This window comes from Rhodofomes roseus (genome assembly GCF_022264815.1).
Source record: "Rhodofomes roseus strain CIRM-BRFM 1785 chromosome Unknown C8Q71scaffold_6, whole genome shotgun sequence".
Lineage (NCBI taxonomy): Eukaryota > Fungi > Basidiomycota > Agaricomycetes > Polyporales > Fomitopsidaceae > Rhodofomes > Rhodofomes roseus.
In genome coordinates this window covers 112,795-131,452 of record NW_025952962.1, presented here as the reverse complement: position 1 = coordinate 131,452, position 18,658 = coordinate 112,795, and the positions used below count along the sequence as shown (strand labels likewise).

At 54.8% G+C, this 18,658-nt stretch overlaps 6 protein-coding genes across 6 annotated transcripts; 5 read left to right on the top strand and 1 right to left on the bottom strand.

The window, feature by feature from the left end:
* Window positions 1-221: 221 nt before the first annotated feature.
* On the top strand, window positions 222-2,132 carry C8Q71DRAFT_747116 (uncharacterized protein). The gene is made up of 4 exons (XM_047923102.1): window positions 222-800; window positions 865-1,197; window positions 1,247-1,696; window positions 1,784-2,132. The coding sequence occupies exons 1-3, from the start codon at window positions 501-503 to the stop codon at window positions 1,664-1,666; spliced, it is 1,053 nt and encodes a 350-aa protein (XP_047780762.1). The 5' UTR covers window positions 222-500; the 3' UTR covers window positions 1,667-1,696; window positions 1,784-2,132.
* Window positions 2,133-3,154: 1,022 nt separating this feature from the next.
* Window positions 3,155-6,093, top strand: C8Q71DRAFT_905633 (uncharacterized protein; the record flags this gene model as incomplete). The annotated part of the gene is made up of 10 exons (XM_047928900.1): window positions 3,155-3,169; window positions 3,222-3,273; window positions 3,333-3,384; window positions 3,441-3,766; window positions 4,010-4,093; window positions 4,155-4,620; window positions 4,684-5,089; window positions 5,159-5,423; window positions 5,498-5,574; window positions 5,633-6,093. The coding sequence occupies 10 exons, from the start codon at window positions 3,155-3,157 to the stop codon at window positions 5,723-5,725; spliced, it is 1,836 nt and encodes a 611-aa protein (XP_047780761.1). The 3' UTR covers window positions 5,726-6,093.
* A 469-nt stretch (window positions 6,094-6,562) lies between these two features.
* Window positions 6,563-7,862, top strand: C8Q71DRAFT_489740 (uncharacterized protein). Its single transcript, XM_047918889.1, has 6 exons — window positions 6,563-6,677; window positions 6,735-7,055; window positions 7,129-7,186; window positions 7,261-7,366; window positions 7,421-7,662; window positions 7,716-7,862. The coding sequence occupies exons 2-5, from the start codon at window positions 6,746-6,748 to the stop codon at window positions 7,466-7,468; spliced, it is 522 nt and encodes a 173-aa protein (XP_047780760.1). The 5' UTR covers window positions 6,563-6,677; window positions 6,735-6,745; the 3' UTR covers window positions 7,469-7,662; window positions 7,716-7,862.
* Window positions 7,863-7,996: 134 nt separating this feature from the next.
* C8Q71DRAFT_805979 (amino acid permease) lies at window positions 7,997-10,836 on the top strand. Its single transcript, XM_047925990.1, has 13 exons — window positions 7,997-8,422; window positions 8,488-8,495; window positions 8,552-8,664; window positions 8,719-8,827; window positions 8,885-8,948; window positions 8,999-9,075; window positions 9,228-9,694; window positions 9,765-9,840; window positions 9,910-10,057; window positions 10,111-10,122; window positions 10,173-10,341; window positions 10,395-10,628; window positions 10,693-10,836. The coding sequence occupies exons 1-13, from the start codon at window positions 8,289-8,291 to the stop codon at window positions 10,696-10,698; spliced, it is 1,617 nt and encodes a 538-aa protein (XP_047780759.1). The 5' UTR covers window positions 7,997-8,288; the 3' UTR covers window positions 10,699-10,836.
* Window positions 10,837-11,214: 378 nt separating this feature from the next.
* Window positions 11,215-14,108, top strand: C8Q71DRAFT_704422 (uncharacterized protein; the record flags this gene model as incomplete). Its single annotated transcript, XM_047920385.1, has 4 exons — window positions 11,215-11,551; window positions 11,608-11,721; window positions 11,775-12,136; window positions 12,186-14,108. The coding sequence occupies 4 exons, from the start codon at window positions 11,215-11,217 to the stop codon at window positions 14,106-14,108; spliced, it is 2,736 nt and encodes a 911-aa protein (XP_047780758.1).
* A 197-nt stretch (window positions 14,109-14,305) lies between these two features.
* On the bottom strand, window positions 14,306-16,269 carry C8Q71DRAFT_855656 (uncharacterized protein; the record flags this gene model as incomplete). Its single annotated transcript, XM_047927204.1, has 3 exons — window positions 14,306-14,367; window positions 14,421-14,976; window positions 15,037-16,269. 3 exons carry the CDS (start codon window positions 16,267-16,269, stop codon window positions 14,306-14,308), a joined length of 1,851 nt encoding a protein of 616 aa, XP_047780757.1.
* Between the last annotated feature and the right edge of the window lie 2,389 nt (window positions 16,270-18,658).

Below are 18,658 nucleotides of genomic sequence, written 5' to 3'. Positions count from 1 at the left end.
GCTTTGTCAGCATGATTCGTTCACCGTAGCGTAATGGAATCAATGAGACGTGCCTTGAGGAGCTCTTGCCAGTTGTGCATGAAGACGAACAGCCTTGAGGGGATCCACAAGTCTGGTATCGGTGATAAGCTAATCGAGAGTATGTGCCAGCAATGTTCAAAAGAAAGGACTCGGAGGCACGCGGTCTAGTACGCCGGGCGCTTCCAGCTGCTATGATATTACTACTACGGCGCCGGTTACGTACCGTCACGGCTCCTGCAGGCTGCTTCCACTCCGTCTCTCTTACTTCGTCTTGGATTCGATAGCCTGGATCATAGCTACTGTATACACTATCAACAAACATGCTGGTGACTGCTTTCAAGAGCAGCTATGGGAGGGCCCGCCGTAAAGAACGACGTCATCGGCCTACTAGCACGCTCCTCACACAGATGTTCTAGTGAGCTAAGTAGTCGCTGCATGTGTCCGTTCTTCCTCTTCTCCGGCCGCTGAAAATCTATATCATGCATCCCTACGTCAACTACACGCTTCTCGGTCTTGTTCTCCTGCTCACCGCGTTCTGGCACCGAGGATTGTTCATGTTGCCTGTGAAGTACAAGGAGAAGACTACTCTCGTCGCGGCGCATAACGCGTTCAAGGAGGACGAATACAAGCTGCCGAAGGGTCTTGCGCCGTATAGGCACAAGACAAATCTGCGACGACTGCTGAGCCTGTATGATGTCGAGCTACACCGCGATGCCCCGCAGAAGTTCAGCGAGTTACGGAGGATATGGGATGTGGACGAGGAGGACTACGTGAGAGAGGTGAGTCGAAGACTCGGAGCTCGCTCAGTTTGACGATGTGTTGACCTGCCTTTTTCCCCCGAAGTGCCTGGGTAGATGGGAGTCCTTCGGCACCGCGGGCCTGTCTGGCTCGATGTTCTTCCACTCTTCGAACAAACAATATATGCTGAAGTCACTCGGCCGGGCATTCGAAACCCGCTTTCTGCACGAGCACTTCCTCCCTCGATACTTTGAGTTCGTGAAGTCACATCCGGACTCGCTCATACACAAGATCTACGACGTGCTATACACGATGGACCGTCGCTTGGGAGAATGCCTGCGACTCAGTCCGAACCACTACATCATCATTGAGAACATCGCATACGGCAAACAAGATGACTGGGAGACATTCGACCTGAAACCGACGAACTACCTCGAGGTGCGACACCTCTTCTGTCCATGTATGCTCATCGTTGACATCTCTACAGCCAGTCCGCGACCTCCTACCCAATGGCATGCACATCTCGGGCGCGACCGACGTCCTCCCTCCCGACAAGGTCATCCTGGCCTCCGCGGAAGAACGCGCCTCCCTCCTCGCGCGGGCGCGCGCCGACGTTGCGTTCCTCGCGTCCATCAAAGCCATAGACTATTCCGTGCTGCTCGTGCGCGCGCCAGATGGCACCGCACGCTGGGGGATCATCGACACATTCTGGAGCCTCAAAACGCCGCGCGCGAAGGCTACGAAGAAGGCAAGCGACACGGCGGGTTTGCCGCAGCAGACGGTCACGGCGGACGCAGATGGGTACGCACGGGAGGTGCTGAAGCTGCTGGAGAAGTGTGTGAAAGTGAGGGAGGTAGTCAAGGAACAGGCGGAAGTGAAACAAGACGTGACGTTAGTGGATCTCTGACGAGTGCGAGTCGAGTTGGACTCGGAGAAGGTGAGAAGTTATACCCTGACTGTTGAATGAGATACCTATGCTGCCCTTGCGAAATCCAAACCCTCCACATGTCGTCTGTTCTCGAAGTCTCGACCAAGGAGGCTTCATAGTCAGGTTCGCAGACCCACTAGTAAACTGTATCAGCAGTAGCAGAAGCGGCGGTGAGCTCCGGCCGTCATGCACCAATCCTTCCTTCGTTTAGTGAGTCGAGGCGCTCATAGTGATTATAATTCCGTCCTCTTGTCTGGTCGTGTCTCCCTCATGTTACTGCGGGTGGTCTGAACTCTCTGAAATGAGTCAGGGGCTCTGTCTTCTCGATAGATATGGTATATCATTCCATTGGCATGTTCGCCATACCTCCGGTGCGACCCTTTTAATAGCCTGGCCTCATGATAGCATCACGTTCCGTTGTATTCGATGAACATGTATAGACGGTCAGTATTCGTATATATCCTATTCGTATCTATCCGTCCGTCTCTGATTCCGAGTTTGTATTAGGCACATCCGAGTGAGCTCGGGCTCCGCGCGAATGCGGTGATGCCTCGATGCCGCCTCATTCATCTCCTTCTTTGGGGTACACCTTACATGACGCCGAGCCATATGCCCATTGCCCCTGCAACTCTGGTGATTGCGCTCGCAGCAGCATAACTTATGGCAGGGACCTTGCGTGCTGTGTTCTCTGATGAATTTTGTGCGCTCGGTAGAATCTCACGGAAAGCATCGCGTCCGGGCGACTGCTTCATTTCCGAACCTCGTTGCTGGGGCATTGTCTGACTACTCACGCAATTCTTTATGAACCGGGTGATCAATCCTCCCGTCTTCATTCCCTCAGCCCTGCCTGTCAGGCACTGCAACGACACTTCGTACCCAACGAACCTCTCGCTATCCGACCACTTCATCGGCGGTTGTGAGGACCGGATATCCTGGCAGCATCGCTCGCTCATTACGCCTTATTGATATCAAATGCCGCGGAGGGCGCAATGCGCTAACTGCCAGGACCCTGGCCATCGAGCGCCACAGTGCCCACTGCCTCGAAGAGACACCAGGAAGTGCGTAGGTTGTGGGGGGACAGGTCACGGCCCGCATGAGTGCAAAAAGCGCAAAGTTGGTATACAGTCTCATCATTGAGATTCGACATCCATACTCACCAGTGTTTGCCTAGGGATGGGTTTGCAAGATATGCGCTGGGCGGGGACATGGTCACTGGGAGTGTGCAAGGCAAATGCAATGCTACCTTTGTGAAGCGACTGGTCATCCGAGCAGTTTTTCCAACATGGCGGTGCGTCGATGTGCACATTGGAATCTTCTGCGTGCTAAGGGCACATAATTGCGCAGGCATGGAAGTGCAAGATATGCGGTGGAACAGGTCATCAATCCGCAGGATGTCCACTGCGTGCACGTAAAGGTCGTGTTTGCTTTGGGTGTGGCGGGAGTGGCCATGTTCTACGACAGTGCATCATGTTGACCTGTTTTGTGAGTGGTGGGGGCGTAAGTCAATCTCCGTTACCTGTCTTACATTGAACAGAAATGCGGGACCGTCGGCCATATCGCGACTAATTGGACAAAGAACAAGCGAGGTGAGGGATTCCTATACTTTGACCTCAGGCTATGAGCAAGTCCACTGATCACATCACAGGTTGTCGACCTACCAGTGGGACTTGGGGTGCCACGGCCGAACAAGGGACTCCGTAAGACTCATTCTTGCTGATATACAGGAGGGACTCTCATATATATGTGGTTGTAGATTCAGGAAATGGCAGCAAAACGCGCCATCAGCGTCGTCTACGACGCCTGAGAGACAAACCTCCGAGTCGCCACCACCTCCTGAACGAGGCACACCAAATGCGCCAAAGCCGGAGCCAGATCCGATACCTGATATGACTGAAGATCCGACATCCACTGCTGAACATGAGGCCGACTGCCAGTGTATGCTCTGTAGTCTCGTCAAGAGGCTCAAGGGCCAAGAGCCTTCGTTGGCTACTTGGACGGCGGCACCGCCACCGCCACCGGAAGCCGCGCAAAACCATGACGAGAGTAGCACCAAGAAAGCCAAACCGCACGAGGCTTCCTGTATGTGCTCTATCTGCAGGTTGGTCAGGAAAACCTCCAGGTCGCCCAGCGGGCCTAGCTTTGAGCATGCACAGGAAAAGACTCATGTACCGCCGCACGGTGCTAATGGAAGCTCTCGGACATCCGCCAAAGCAGAGCCTAGGGCGACTTCTGACCATACGCCTACGTGCTCCTGCACGACGTGCACCGCGTCGCGGGCCCATGCAAGGCAGACGTCAGCCAAGTATTCACAAGATCAGATAGCGATGAACCTGTGGGCCCTAGGAAAATCAGCTCTGGCCTCAGGGCGGACAACGCAGGCAATACACTTCTTCGACCAATGCATCGGTAAGTCAGGTCCCTGGCATGCAGTCGCGTTTGGCTGCGCAATTTTGACGGGTATGCACAGCGAAGGATCCAAACGCTGCAGCGTTCTTCGTTAGCCGCGCAGATGCGTATGTGTCGCTAAGAAAGTACGCTGCGGCGCTGGGCGACTTCCAGTGCGCCCACGGGCTGCTAAAGACCGCTTCTCCCAAGACCGCCGCTGTGCCTGTCCTCGTCAAGCTTGCTTGCTGCCTACTATACTTAGGATCTCATGGCCCTGCCCTACTCGCCACACAGGAGGCACTGTCCGTCGAACCCGGCGACACGGCTGCCCTCGCGCTGAAGAAGCGCCTGTCGGCGATCGAGAACGGCGTAGCGGCGTACCAGACCGCGAAGGCATGCAGACAGTTGAAGACAGCAAAGGCTGCATACGATGCTTGTGCGAATGCTTATACCGAGGATGGTGGAGTCTTACCCGTGGTGGTGAGTTGTTGGGAGGTCGAATTGCAGATCGCAGAGGCGAAGTGGACGGAGGCGCTGGCCGTGTCGTCGTACGTTATTCTTCCTCGGATTCACTGTGTCTGCTACTGATGGCTCTGGATGACGGGACACAGCGTGATCCTTGCGACGCACCTCAAGTCTATTAAGGCCCTGCTCATGCGCGCCCTGGTTTTGTTCCTTACGGCTGACCTGGGAGAAGCGCTGAACAAGATCAATACCGCGCTGAGGCTCGATCCCGATCATGAAGAGGTGAAGGCGGCTCGCGCACGCTTCAAGAACGTTAGTGACCTCAAGGAAGATGGTAACTTTCGCTTCAAGACCGGCGACTTGAGTGGTGCAATTGAACAGTGGACGAGTGCCCTCAACGTCAGTTTGCGGGTTTCGCCGAACCACTGGCAGTCAGACTGGTGGCTTACCTGTCTCATCCATATACAGCTTGTTGCTGAAAAGGAAGCAGAAGGATCTGGTGGTCGGATCCGTGCATTATTGCTTCTGAACAGGTCCCGGGCCAGGCTGAAGGTGCGTGCCGTGATCTGTCTACATCATGATTTATACGTCTGACGATCGGAATACTGGTGTGCCGCGCAGATTGGACATCCCGACGCGCTGAAAGACGTGAATGCAGCGGGGAAGCTGGACCCGCACAACGTCAAGATCATCGTCACCCGCGGCCGCATATTCATCGGATTGAAGCTGTTTGAATCTGCTATTCAGGAATTCAAAGCCGCTCTGCAAGCGGATGCAACAAAGTTGAGTGCGGCGGATCGACTGACAGTGCAGAGCGAGTTGGGCGATGCCGAGCAGCACGCTGTACTAGAGAGAAACAAGATCAAGGACTGGTACGAAATATTGGGTGCGTCTGGCGGGTGATAGGGAAGGATGCTCTAGTCAGAACTGACCACTATCTTTCGCTATTCCTGCATGAAGACATTGAACGGGACTGCACGACTGAGGAAATCCGCAGGGCGTACCGGACACAATGCCTCAAACACCATCCGGACAAGGTTAGTGTGACTAAGCACTCAATCGACGCTCATATTCGCTGAAACCAAATTTTGCAAGGGAGGGGTCCCAGAGAAGTTCAGAATGATCACAGAAGCCTACGATACCTTGTCGGACCCTATCGAAAGGTACTTATATGACGCCTCAGCCTAGCGAGGCATGGTACGCGGCATAGTCAGTATGTCACGTCCTACCCACCACAGTGACCACTATTGCTGTCTGCGGCTCGCGCACTCACTACCGTGTAATGACTCGTACAAACCCATACCCTGTGCATCATGAGTGCTTTTGGGTCAACTTATGCTGAACAATCGGTTATGGCCGTCCTACATGGATCTCGCCAACGCCTACCGTTGTGCTGCCACTAGTACTACGCCCTAGGACAAGATGCTCACATCGAGAAGCCTCCCTCCTACGATGCACACGCCCGAGGTGACATAGTTCACCCAGAGGTATCGGGCGCCAAGGTCGATCATGTCAAACAGGGCGCCAAAGTCCCCGGCGGTTGCTACAATTCACCGATTAGGCAACTTTCTCTACATACGACACTCACCTACGAGCAGTAGTACGCCCACTGGTAATGCTCTACACTTCGTCGAGAACTACTTCTTCCTCCGCGTTTCCCTTTCAAAGCATGCCGTGGCCAAGCTCGTCGAAGCAAACGTCCCGGTTGCACTGTCGTCACACGGAACGTCGGTGATGGCCATCACCGTTTCAGCGATCATGCAGTGTTGCAGTGCAAACATTACCATCGATGGCTGCTGTCGCTCGGCACACACACGGCATCATGGAACTCTATAAGCCAGTGTCTCGCCCGTCGCGCGAGACGCAGCTCCTTCTTCTTCTTCGCCCGAGCCCCAAGAGTTGGCACTGGTTGGTACGTCCGCACGCAGAGCGGTTTCGAGGATTTGGGAAGCTGATGCGTTTTGTTGCAGCTTGACTTTTGTAACGACCTTTTGACGCATTTTCGTTGACGAACTTCTACAACCCTCGCTTTAATCAACCTTACTATCCACCTAACGCTTCTTTGATTCTTAATCACAATGCGCGTCACGGCTTTCATCGCTCTCGCGCTCGCTGCTGCTATGCCGGCGATGGCCTACTGGTGAGCTCCGATCGTTCGAACACCGCTTCTGCGTTTGCTGAACAAACTGGTCTGCAGGCGTGACTCCGATGGTGAACATCACGTCGGCCACCATCACCATCACCATCATCACGACCATGGGCACTATGGCTACTTGGTCGGCCACCGTCTCGGCCACCACCACGGACACCATCGCCATCACCACTACGGACACCATCGCCACCACCATCACCCCCACCACCACTACTACGGCGAAGACGACGGCCACAGTCATCGTCACCACCACCAACACCACCACCACGCGCACAAGCACCACCACCGCCCCTCGTCACACTTCGTGCAGGAGGGCCACGACCACCACCATGACCAGGAGGACGTGCAGAGCTTCGAGCACTTCCGGTGAGTCCTTGAGTTCTGCGGCGCGGCGCGCGTAGCCTGGCTATACTGACGCGTAGATGATGTCTCTTGGCAGCCCACACTACGTCCGTGAGGTCGCGCGCGATCATGGTGCTTGCGGTAGCCAGGCGGAGATCGCCAGATTGGGGCTTGACCCGAGCACGATAGTCACCTGCGTGTGATGCGCGTCTCGGTGCGAGCCGTGGACAGAAGGCGGAACGACGCGCCGTGGACAGGCGACGGGCAGCCCATGTCGTGGAAGTGATGAGGACGGCAGGAGGGGCAGACGCGCAATGGTCGAAGGAGCTTCGAGGGTGGACCTGAGCTATGATTGTACAGCCTGTTCGTTTTGCTCACGAAATTGCTAGGTTCATTGGAGGAGGTTAATGTGTCTTTCCGGCACGCTTCTGCCGTGACAGGCTCACACATACGACGGAGGCAGGACGCGCTCCTTTGCGTTTCTACAGTAAATTAATGGCACTCGGCGCGTGCGAAGAGAGGAACGGATGGAGAATGACCTTGTTTACTGTGTCACGACCGGTATACTTGACGAGTGCATGCAGCGCCTGCGCACATTCAAGCAGATGTCCCTGTCCATTCGGTCCACTCCGTATGTATCAGCAAGATAATTGGGTAAACACAGCTGAAACGAGTCTATCGTAGACAGGTGAGCGCGCGCGTCCTGATGTACTCTACTAACCGTAGAAGGTAGCGTAGAGATTCAGGCACGATCCTCTACGTAGGACACATAGTGGGGGTGCCAGTGTCCGATGTGATTTTAAAATTGACTAAGCTCCGCGCTACTTACTCCTTGAAGTTGCCTTGAAGCTTCCAGATTCAGAGCCACCCGGAGTATCTGAGTGATTTGGCAATGACTGTCAGTATGCTCTCCTTGGCGTCGCCCACGCAAATTTCTAGTAAGTACCCTTTCGAGTTCACTTTAGCTCGGCTAGCACCAGTACTACTCTTCGCTGTCGTCGACGTCGTGCCTAGCGAGTACGGGTACGGCCGCGAGTGTACCCGCTAGATATGGTATATCCCAGCGGGTATTACAGACGCGCCTCGATGAGCCGAACGGGGACCATCATGCGAGATTGTGTTCCCGATATCTTATGTATAGACTCGGAGCTGTAGACCGCTTATCGTAAGCACCGTGAGGATGTGTATCATAAGAAGGACCGAGTCTCAGTCCGTGTGAGTACAATTTCCCTCTCCTTCGCTCACGACCACTTCACCATGGCCGAAGCAAAGGAACCGTACGCGTCTGACGCGAAGGTCATAGACGCGGACTCGGAGGCGTATGTCCCCGAGCTCGCTGTCGGGCCCGGTCTGCAGCGGCGAATGAAGAACAGGCATATTGCCATGATTAGGTGCGGCAGTCGGGCAATTGTACGAACACTGTCTTGAGGACTAAAAAGTGTGCACCCGTCCTCAGCATTGGTGGTATGTTTACATGCCGATTCCCGAAAAGTATGGCTTTAACTCAGACTCTCATGTAGGTGTCATTGGCACGGGCCTGTTCTTGGGCACCGCGACGGGCTTGTCTGAGGGTGGGCCTGTCGGTCTGTTACTCGGATACATGACCATCGGGTCGCTGTGTTACTGTACGATGGTGCGCCTGTCATTCACACTCGGCGCCCGTTGTCATTGCTGACATATTGCAAAGATCTCGCTCGGCGAAATGGCGGCCTTCCTGCCAGTGCCTGGAGGTCATATTACTTACGCTGAGCGGTTTGTGGACCCAGCGTGGTCGTTCGCGCTAGGATGGCTGTACTGTAGGTTTCAGCCACCTTCGTAAGCCGCATGCGTCTGACACTGAACGCCCGACTTAGGGTACAACTGGACAATTGTACTGCCAGCGGAAATGAGCGCCGCAGCTGTACTCATTGGCTACTGGTGCGTTCCCTCGGGCTACCTGATAATGCTCATTTTGATCAATGCCTTAGGAATACGGCCGTAAATCCTGCAGCATGGATTACTATGTGTCTTGTGATCGTCATATTTCTGAACATGTTCGGAGCCGGTACGTCTCTCCATTCCGCTCCGCCGTTCACATTCATCGCGCCGTTGTCGACGCGTCAGCATTCCCACCGTATCACTGATCGTCCCCCCCCCCCTTGACGTCTGCTCCTGAGCTAACGTATCTCCTCTCCTGTGCATCCGTGCCGAATCCAGGCTTCTATGGCGAGGCCGAATTCATCTTCGCGTCCATCAAAGTCGTAACCATCACAGGTCTCATCATCCTCGGGATTGTCCTCGACCTGGGGGGTGGTCCTAACCATGACCGCATCGGTTTCCGGTACTGGAAGCACCCCGGCCCGTTCAACCAGTACCATGGCATTCAGGGTGCGAAGGGACGCTTCCTGGCGTGGTGGGCGGTTATGACCCAGGCCGCTTTCAGTTACATTGGAACTGAAGTCGTCGCGATTGCGGGCGCGGAGGCCAAAAACCCTCGGAGAAACATCCCAAAGGCGATCCGGAACGTCTATATCCGAATTCTGTTGTTCTACATGGGTGGTGTCATCGTGATCGGACTGCTGGTGCCATATACAGACGACCGACTGAACTTGCCGAATACGACGGCTGCGGCGTCTCCATTTGTGATCGCGATCCAGACAGCTGGGATCAGAGGGCTACCCTCGGTATGTAGTCTCGCTCATGTGTCAGACACCGACGGAAGATCGCTGACACGGAGTTGCGTCGTACGGATAGCTCATCAACGCATGTCTTCTGACGTCTGCGTGGTCTGCGGGCAACAGCGATTTGTACTGCAGCTCGCGTGCGCTATGTAAGGGACAATCCCGCTATGCATCCGAATTTGTTACAGCATGATCTCATCGTGCCTTCTTTCATTTAGATAGCCTTGCAATCAACGGGAACGCCCCGCAGATCTTCTCGAAGACGAACAAACGTGGTCTTCCATGGGTCGCACTCACAGTCAATGCGCTCCTGGGATGCCTAGCGTACATGGACGTTGGCAGTGGCAGCGCGAAGGTGTTCGGATGGTACGCCGGCGTTACTCTCTTTCTCCAACTCCGTTGCTTACCCGTAATGTTAGGTTGGCAAATATGTACGTGTCCGTCAGTCCTTCAGATAGCCTTCGGCTCATGATATTGTCAGGACTGCTATCGCTGGCTTGTCGAGTTGGTTTGCCATTGCCGTGACCTACCTACGCTTCCGCAAGGGCCTCAAAGCGCAGGGGATCGATAGGAGCACACTGCCTTACAGTCACTGGCTACAGCCATTCGCGGCATGGTATGCCGCCATCTTATGCTTCATCGTCTGCCTCGTACGTATTGACTCCGCCTCGGTACAAGCTACTCATCTTTATCTGGCTTGCAGTTCAGTGGCTGGTCGGTCTTCCTGAAGGATAACTGGAGCACTGCGACGTTCGTCACGAATTATTTGCCGATGATGATCTTCCCCGTGCTCTACATCATCAAGCGCTTCTGGTCGAGACACCACTTCGTCCGGCCAGAGGATATGGACTTCAAGACTGGGATGGACGAGGTTCTCGCGTCGTCGTACGACGAGCCTCCACCCCGTAACTGGGTAGAGAGGATCTGGAGTGTACTAGTGAGTTGCCACGCCTTGGGTACCGGTTCTTGGACAGGTAACTCATTGACATCACTACCCACAGATGTAACGAAGTATACTATGTATTGGCTGTTATGACGTAGAGTCTGGCAGTATAGATAGATTTATGATGCAGGAAACTAGCTGAACGCTCGATTCCTCGTCTATGGAAGTTGAATATGCGAGGCGGTTCAGGACGTTCAGGACGTCAAGGCCGGCGTGTCTACAGGTGTCATGTCTACTGAACTGGCTTTGGAGGCCTAGGAAACGAGTGTGCGACAATCATCACGTGATGTGTGGCGCGCCGTCGTTGGTGGCGTACGTCACACAGTGATCAAAGTCATTCAAGTTGTTGCTCGTGCTTTCCTTGTTCCCTCACCACCTGCGTCGATACCACTACCTCCGGCGAAGTTCGATGATTTGTCTTGCCAAGGCTCGAGCCTGATGGAACCTTGAAGCTGCGTGGCTACTGTTCACCTTTCCGGCATCTAGCCTGTCGACTACCAAGCGTTGTGCTCCTGGGCTGGAACAACAACGTAGTACTGACACGGAGGCCCCTGAGCCGGTGTAATCAAGCTCTGCCGCGATGGGCCTTTGTATGTCCTGTTGTCGTAGGCGGCCTTCGCCTGAACGCGATCCGCTGCTACCGAAGCATACCCCGAGAGAACCGCCGCATGCACGAGGACCTCTTCCGATGACGCAGCTCGCGCGAGCTGCGGACGTACTTGCCGCCGTCAAAGCCGGAAAGCTTCCTAGCGAGGAGCAGCTCGCTCATGCCCTACAACTCCTCCTGCGCTCTACTGTGTTAAATCCAGATTCCGAGGTTACAGACTACGGCGCGCTCAGCGACATCGGTCGGGAGGCTATCACGGACGTGAGGCGGGCCGTCGAAGCGATCATACAATTCGGTTTGGAAAAGAATGGTGCGTGTACTTGCTATTCCATGAGGCTCTGTTCACGAACATATCTGAAATTTCAGTCGACGACAAAATACAAGATTTTCTCTACCAGTGTCGTATCATGGATTCCGTTCCAGTTCGCGCCGACATCGCTGTCGACGCGGATAGGATGTCGGAAGAAGTGGAGCAAGTAGGTACATACTCAAGGATTTCCCTCCTTTGCAATGAACAGCACTGAATGTGCGAGCAGTCCAGGAGCTACCGTCTGCAGACGAAGCCAGACATGACGCAGAAGATATACTCAATTCGCTGCGATATTTACTTCGTGTTACCGTCACCTCCAGGGCATTCCGCGCACTTCTCTCAGATGTCTGGCTTACAGCGAAGGATATGCTTGCAGACGTAGCGCGGGACGTCAGTCAGATTGCGTCCCAAGTTCAAAGCACGGCCGACGAAGTAGAACACTCGATACGACCAACCGACTCGCTTGGCCGCACGAGGGGGAAGGCACGAGATGCTGGCGACGAAGATATCCAAGTCGCTAACCAAGACACCCTCACGGGAAATCTTGACCGCGTGCAAGAGACCGTCTTAGCTCGCGCGCGAGAGGTCATCTCAACACTTGCGTCTTCGTGACTACTTCTTACTTGCATACTAGATTATACGTCGTGCGCACAATGACCCAAGTCTCCATCGCGCTCTACAAACAATCCTAGTTCTACTGCGCAAGTACGCTTCTAAGGCTGGTAGAACGTCGGACGCTCTGTCTGACACGGAGCTGCCAACCGTGACTCCGGTCGTGTGGGCCGATCCGCCTCTGGCTGGTGCTCTCGATGATCTCAAAGTACTCCTTGAGCGAACAGCATCTGGGCACTCTCTGGATCTTGTCCTCCACTGCCTCTCCCTGGTTGCGACTGACGTCGCCCATCTTCCTGCTGATGTCATCCACGACGATGGAGGCCGACGCGAACTTGGGCAGTACTTCGGGCGTCTTTCGGCGTGGCTGGACAACGCCCTCAGCGACTCTCAGTACGCGTTCTCTTCAGAGGGCCAGCAAGACGCAAGTAGACTCTACGCATCTGGTAGAGAGCTCATCCAACGAGCCTCGGAAAGCCATGCAGAATGGCTCGATCATACCAGGAGTCTCATGGAGACGCTTGACGCCTTTGTGTCCGCCATACAATCAGATCGTACTACCCAACGGCTCATGCAATCGTTCGACGCCCTTTCTGCCGACTTCTCTCGCCTCATCTCCGTGACTGCGATAGAAGGTCCAGCACAAGTCCGAGAAACACGGCGGACATGGCGGCAGCAGCTACAGCGCGATGTCTTGGTTTGGCTGGTGCCTCGCGTCCTGCGTGTCGTCAAGGCCATACCGATGCCTAGGGTAGAGTATACCAGCCCGTCGCTGGACGCTGCAGTGGACGCTCTCCTCGTTAGTGCATCCGGGGCGGGCACTTCCGCGTCGGCATCTCTCGTCCCGGATCACATACGTGTCGCGAACTACAGCGAGATCCAGGTTCGAGTTGACGACGAAGGCCTGTCCGGGGCTCGCTCTCGAGTACCTGCAAGCGGAGGAGCATCAGCGTACACGCGTACTAGGATACACGCCGACGGCATACGCGTCGCGGCGCGAGACATCAGCTACTACGCCCACTACAAGGGCTGGCGCGATCTCATTGGGTATGAAGACCAGGGACTCTTCAGTATCGATGTCGGCGAGCGGCAGGCTCGAGGGCAAGGGCTCAGCTTCGATGTCGAGCTCGAGTTCGACGGTGTATTCGAAGATGGACGTGTGGCTTCTCATACCACTGTCCCAGAAACCGACACGACGTCCGAGTCCAAGGACAGCTTGTTCCGTGTCACAGATGTCAAGGTCGACGTTCCCGGCCTCCATTTCTCTATCGACAGGAGCAAACACTGGATTCTCAACAAAATGCTGCTGCAGCCGCTTGCTGGACCGGTCGTACGAACGGCGGCGAGCTACGTGCTCTCACAGCAGATCAGGACCGCGCTCGAAACCCTTGGGCGGCTTGGCGCGCGTGTCAAGCGTAAGGCAGACGAACTGAGCGATGCGCAAAGGTCTGGTGCTCGGGACACGTCGGCTCCGTCCCTCGAGAGCTACTGGCAGGCTATACTGCAGGAAGTCGGCGGACCCATGTCGAACGAAGACAGATCAAGTGGCGAAGAAGGGGGGAGCGAGCATGTGGAGACGCACACTACGGCGACGCTGAAGGGCGTAGTTCACACTACGGTCACCCATCCCCCACCGGGAGCGTCACGGTCGCAAATGCCGGATGAAACCGTCCTCGCTGTCGGCGTCGCACCTCAGATCCTACTGGGCAAAGGCGGGCCCGTTGAGGGCCCAAGCAAGGATGAGTACGGAACGAGAGACATGGCAAGAGAGGCACTCAGCGAGGTGCAGGGGCGTGCCGAGCATGTCGAGGGCAACCTACAGGAGGCCGTCGAAGCCACCGTTCAGGTACGGGAGCAAGTGAATGAAGCTGCATATAGCGCACAGATCACGGAGAGAGTGGAGAAAGGGACTATGGGCTGGAGAAGTCACGTATTTGATGTGTAGGAATGCAAACATAACCTTACCCCGACCCTTCTCATTGGCTGTATCGGTAGTGTGGGTTCTGCCATAAATTGCGAGATGGAGGCGTCGTGAAGGGCTTGTTAGACCACTCGGTGGCAGTCGTAAGTACACACCGACGTGCTACATTCCCGATACCCATCAAGCCGTATGTATTGGTCCATGTGTATGAGTGACGGGCATCACAGCTCAGACACCGGCTCTCTCGGTACTACTGTACGTTCCAGCCGCGCAAGCAGCTCATCTGCATGGAATGTCGGTTCAAGCGCATGCGGGACGCGTAGACAACAAACTCACCGTTGAACAGTGATGTTTCAGTGAACTCACTCGATTCCAAGTATGCGCGAATATGATCGCCTAAGTCCCGCGAGATGGGTACCATTCGCCGAGATCGCTTTGGTCCCAGTACCACGGTGAGTGTCTGGACAGAGTCTCCGTCTTGTTCTTCATCTTCCTCGCCCTCGCCCTCGCCTTCCTCTTCTCCCTCTCCCTCTCCATCTTTGGCATCCTTTCTGCCTTCAATACTATCCTCCTTGTCACCGTCCTCCGAGTCTTCAGGAAACCCAGGCTCGTCATTCGGGACGATCCGCCACCATACCTCTGTTCCACAAAAGCGGTATAGCGATCGCTCCGGACTGCGCACCAGGACACCCTGTCCTACCGAGATGACGCGCAACGAGGTGATAGACCCAGCGATTTCGGCTGCAAGTCTGCACATCACAGAGTGCCATGCAGTATGAGGGTAGAATGTAACAAGGGCTTCGTGCCCGGACGCATGAAACCCAGATGGTTCAACGCAAGGCAGACGCAGAGCTTCCAGAGGTAGCTGAGACAAGCTTTGAAGCGCAAGACACTATGGGATGGCATGCATTAGCTCAAAGGTAAATCAAAGTTCGACTCGCAAGTGACTGACCGTCCAGTTCCACTTCACTTCAGACAGAGTGTCCGACGACAGAGTGAGATCGAGATATCGAATGCGGGGAGCACTTCGCACAAAACGTCCCCAGAAAGATGTCCCCATCTGAATCATAGTCGGGAACCGCTCTAGGGAGAGGATAATGGGTGAAGTGCGCTGCAAGATCGCCGGTAATTGTTCAGCCTCCCGTTCGTACATCATGCTGAGCATGAGCCATCGCACTCTCAGTGCCGTTTGCCATCGGGCCAGACCTTGCCAATCCCCATAAACATAGTCAAGCTCTCCCCAGCATGGAGTCTCAGGGACCAGAAGGGTCTCGTCATCGTCGGCCGGCCCATTCCAGTCGCCTGGGACCACTGGAAGAGTCTCGTCATCGTTGGCCTGCTCATTCCAGTCGTCTAGGAGGGCCAGAAGGGCCTCGTGATTGTCGGCCGACCCATTCCAGTCGTCTGGGTCTCTCCGACGATGAACATGTGTCGCTTTAACGTTTGGGAATGCCTGAACTAGCGCAGCAGCAGAGACGTAGCTATTCTTCACCATCAGGCTGGTAACGTTCTGCCCTGATTGCATCGCGGTGTCTGGGACTTGACTGCCAGTGTGTTGCGGCGCAATGCGGAGGTTGCGCAGACGAAGGGAACGGACGTTCTGTAGGACAGGCGCAGATAGGAGTTGTGTCCCATCACAAGGCTCCGATCCGGATCCGTACGGAGGAGGATCGTGCCATGTGCCAGATAGGGAGAGTCGTCGGGGATTGCATAATAGCTGCCCTACGATGTTGAACGATGCGGAGGATAAGTCCTCCAGATTGAGGTTTATGAGGCGGTCCAAACGACATAACGCAGCCGCGATCCTCGGTTCTGCCTCGATGAGTCGGCCTATCGGACTAAGCTCCAGGGTCCTGAGGTGTCCCGCCCGCTCTAATACGTCCGCAACGAGGGGGGCAGCAGAAAAGTCTCCGGCATCGCTGCTAGACGACATGCTGAAACACCCCTTGGACACCTTCAACGTCCGCACGAACGCCAGACGATCTTCAACGTCGGCTAGGAGGTAGATGAGCACTTTTTTCAACGAGGGCGGCCGGGCCCTCGTAAGGTCGATCACCGACAGTGCATGGCGTTTTGCGAGCGGGTGGAACCTGCGCGATGTTAGGCAGAGACGTAAACTGTCGCGTAGAGTAAGGAAGGATACAACAGCGGACAGAGTGTCATTGTTCAGGCCGTCAAAGCTCATTCTGGATTCGAGGACGATGGGCGACGTTGATGGAGGTGAGCGGACAGAGGACAAAGCGGATTGTGGGAAATTCGAACATCGGCCTAACATAGGCAGAACGAGTATGTATATCATCTCGCGGCTAATTACGGAGACCTAACATAGCATGAAAAATTCATATGGTATTACTATGTTCGGGACCCTGACAATCGAGACCAACGATGGTATGTTCGGCGGCACAACATAGGTCACGTTTTCGCCGCGATGTTAGGAAACCGCACAAAGGTTGAGAGAACGTCGGATCGACAGGGCGAAACGTTGCGCAACGCGTTCCGGAAACGCACCAGCGGAACGCCTCTGCGAAACGCTTGTCACGGCCTGTGACGACAAAGCGTACTGGGTGTTTATGCACACGATGACGCGCCACAACGCGACGCGTCGCCTTTCTTGTCTTCAGTAGGTTTATGTAATACTCTTTGTCTACTTATATGTGACCGTTATCCGACGGCGCTTACCGAATTTTGGCTCAGAAATGAAATGCAGACCCCACAGTATGCCAATAACGTATCCAAAAGCCACAATCCACGTTGATACAGGAGAAATAGATTACATAGCACTCAGTAGAACATAAAATTAGTGAGAGAGGAATTACCAGCAGCCAGACTAGCTTACGTAAGTAGATTAGGCCTTGGCAACAGCCACATCTGCCGCCTGTCCAATCTAGGCAGGTGTGACCGTTCACGGAGTCGGTAACTTAGCAGCCGTGCATAGGACTGATTTTGAACCTTAGCCTTCCGGCCGACCTATACACAGAGCAGGTTGAAATCTTAGGATCGCCCGGAGCCCCCCATAGCTGGTCAAAGATGCCTGTGCCACGCGAGCGTCACTGGATAGTCACAGCTGCTTACGACATGTGACGTTCCACGTAACGTTCCGCGTTTCGCGTTGCGCGTTGCGCAACGTTTCGCCCCGTGGATCCGACTTTCTGAAGGTTGAGCATGCATGTTAGGCCAATGCTCGTGCGTTGTGAGGAACCCGACCATGCGTCATGGTGCTGAGTGCTTACACGGTCCGAACATAGCGAGAACGTGTATATCTTATCAGGTTCCAATATTTTGTAAGGTCCGAGCCTGAACATTATAAACCAGCCAATCAGGAGCCGTGCCTTCCAATGGTCGGTTACCGTCAATACTTAATGTTCGAGATTCTAAATGGTATACACGTTCTAACCATGTCCTGAGACATTCGCGGAGCCCATGGGCTGGCTCCTCACAACGCACGAGCATTGGCCTAACATGCGGCATGCTCAACCTTTGTGCGGTTTCCTAACATCGCGGCGAAAACGTGACCTATGTTGTGCCGCCGAACATACCATCGTTGGTCTCGATTGTCAGGGTCCCGAACATAGTAATACCATATGAATTTTTCATGCTATGTTAGGTCTCCGTAATTAGCCGCGAGATGATATACATACTCGTTCTGCCTATGTTAGGCCGATGTTCGAATTTCCCACAATCCGCTTTGTCCGCAGTGAACGCTGATAGTGGATGCCTTCCCGCAGGCTTTTCAGCGATTCTAAATGCATTCGCGGGCCCTGGATTTTATGGTTAAGAAATGTTTATCTGCAGTGCGCCTCCGTAGCTCCACTCAAAATCCATGGACAATACCTTGCGGAGCTCAAATAATGCCGCGTTGCCGTGGTGGCACAACGTTACCGTAAGACACAACTGCGAATGTGTCTGCATCATATTTTCAAGCATAGATATCTCACTGGCTCGCAGGCTCCATGGGCGAGGACTGCTTGTCTGCTGTCATTGTCGAGCTAGACCGCTACGAGACGCCTTCGTCGAGCGAACACGCTACGAGATAGCCTCGTCGCGTGGACATGCTCGTCGGCCTATGAAACGGCTTCGTCAAACGAGCACACCACAGGACGGTACCGATTTCGTCGAACGATAACTACGCTACAAGACGGTATCATCGCTCGAAGCGACTCATCGCATAGAAGGGGCATCGCTCGGAGGCGGCATTACATAGAAGTGGCATCGCGCAGATGCGTCATCGGGGCGGTAGATCCAGCTGGGTAGGTTGCACAGTTCGCATGTAGGTCCTGGCGGTGCACTTGGCGCGGCAACCCCAGAGCCCAGGACAGTACGGCAGTGTTATCGCGTAGTTTCGTTGAGCAGGCTCCTGTATTGTCGAGGGGCACTAACCAACGCCCCTCCTCTCGCCGACACCATCGACGGGTTAAGCGCCGTCAAGTTCTGACCATCCCGGCGCCCATCCACCCAATATCCCCAGAATTCCCGCTTGTTCCCGTGCCAATACGGCGCAGAGCACAGTCGGGGTGCGACGTGCGTGCGCGACGGTAAGATCCAAATCTCGTCGGAGGCTCAAACTCAACTTTACG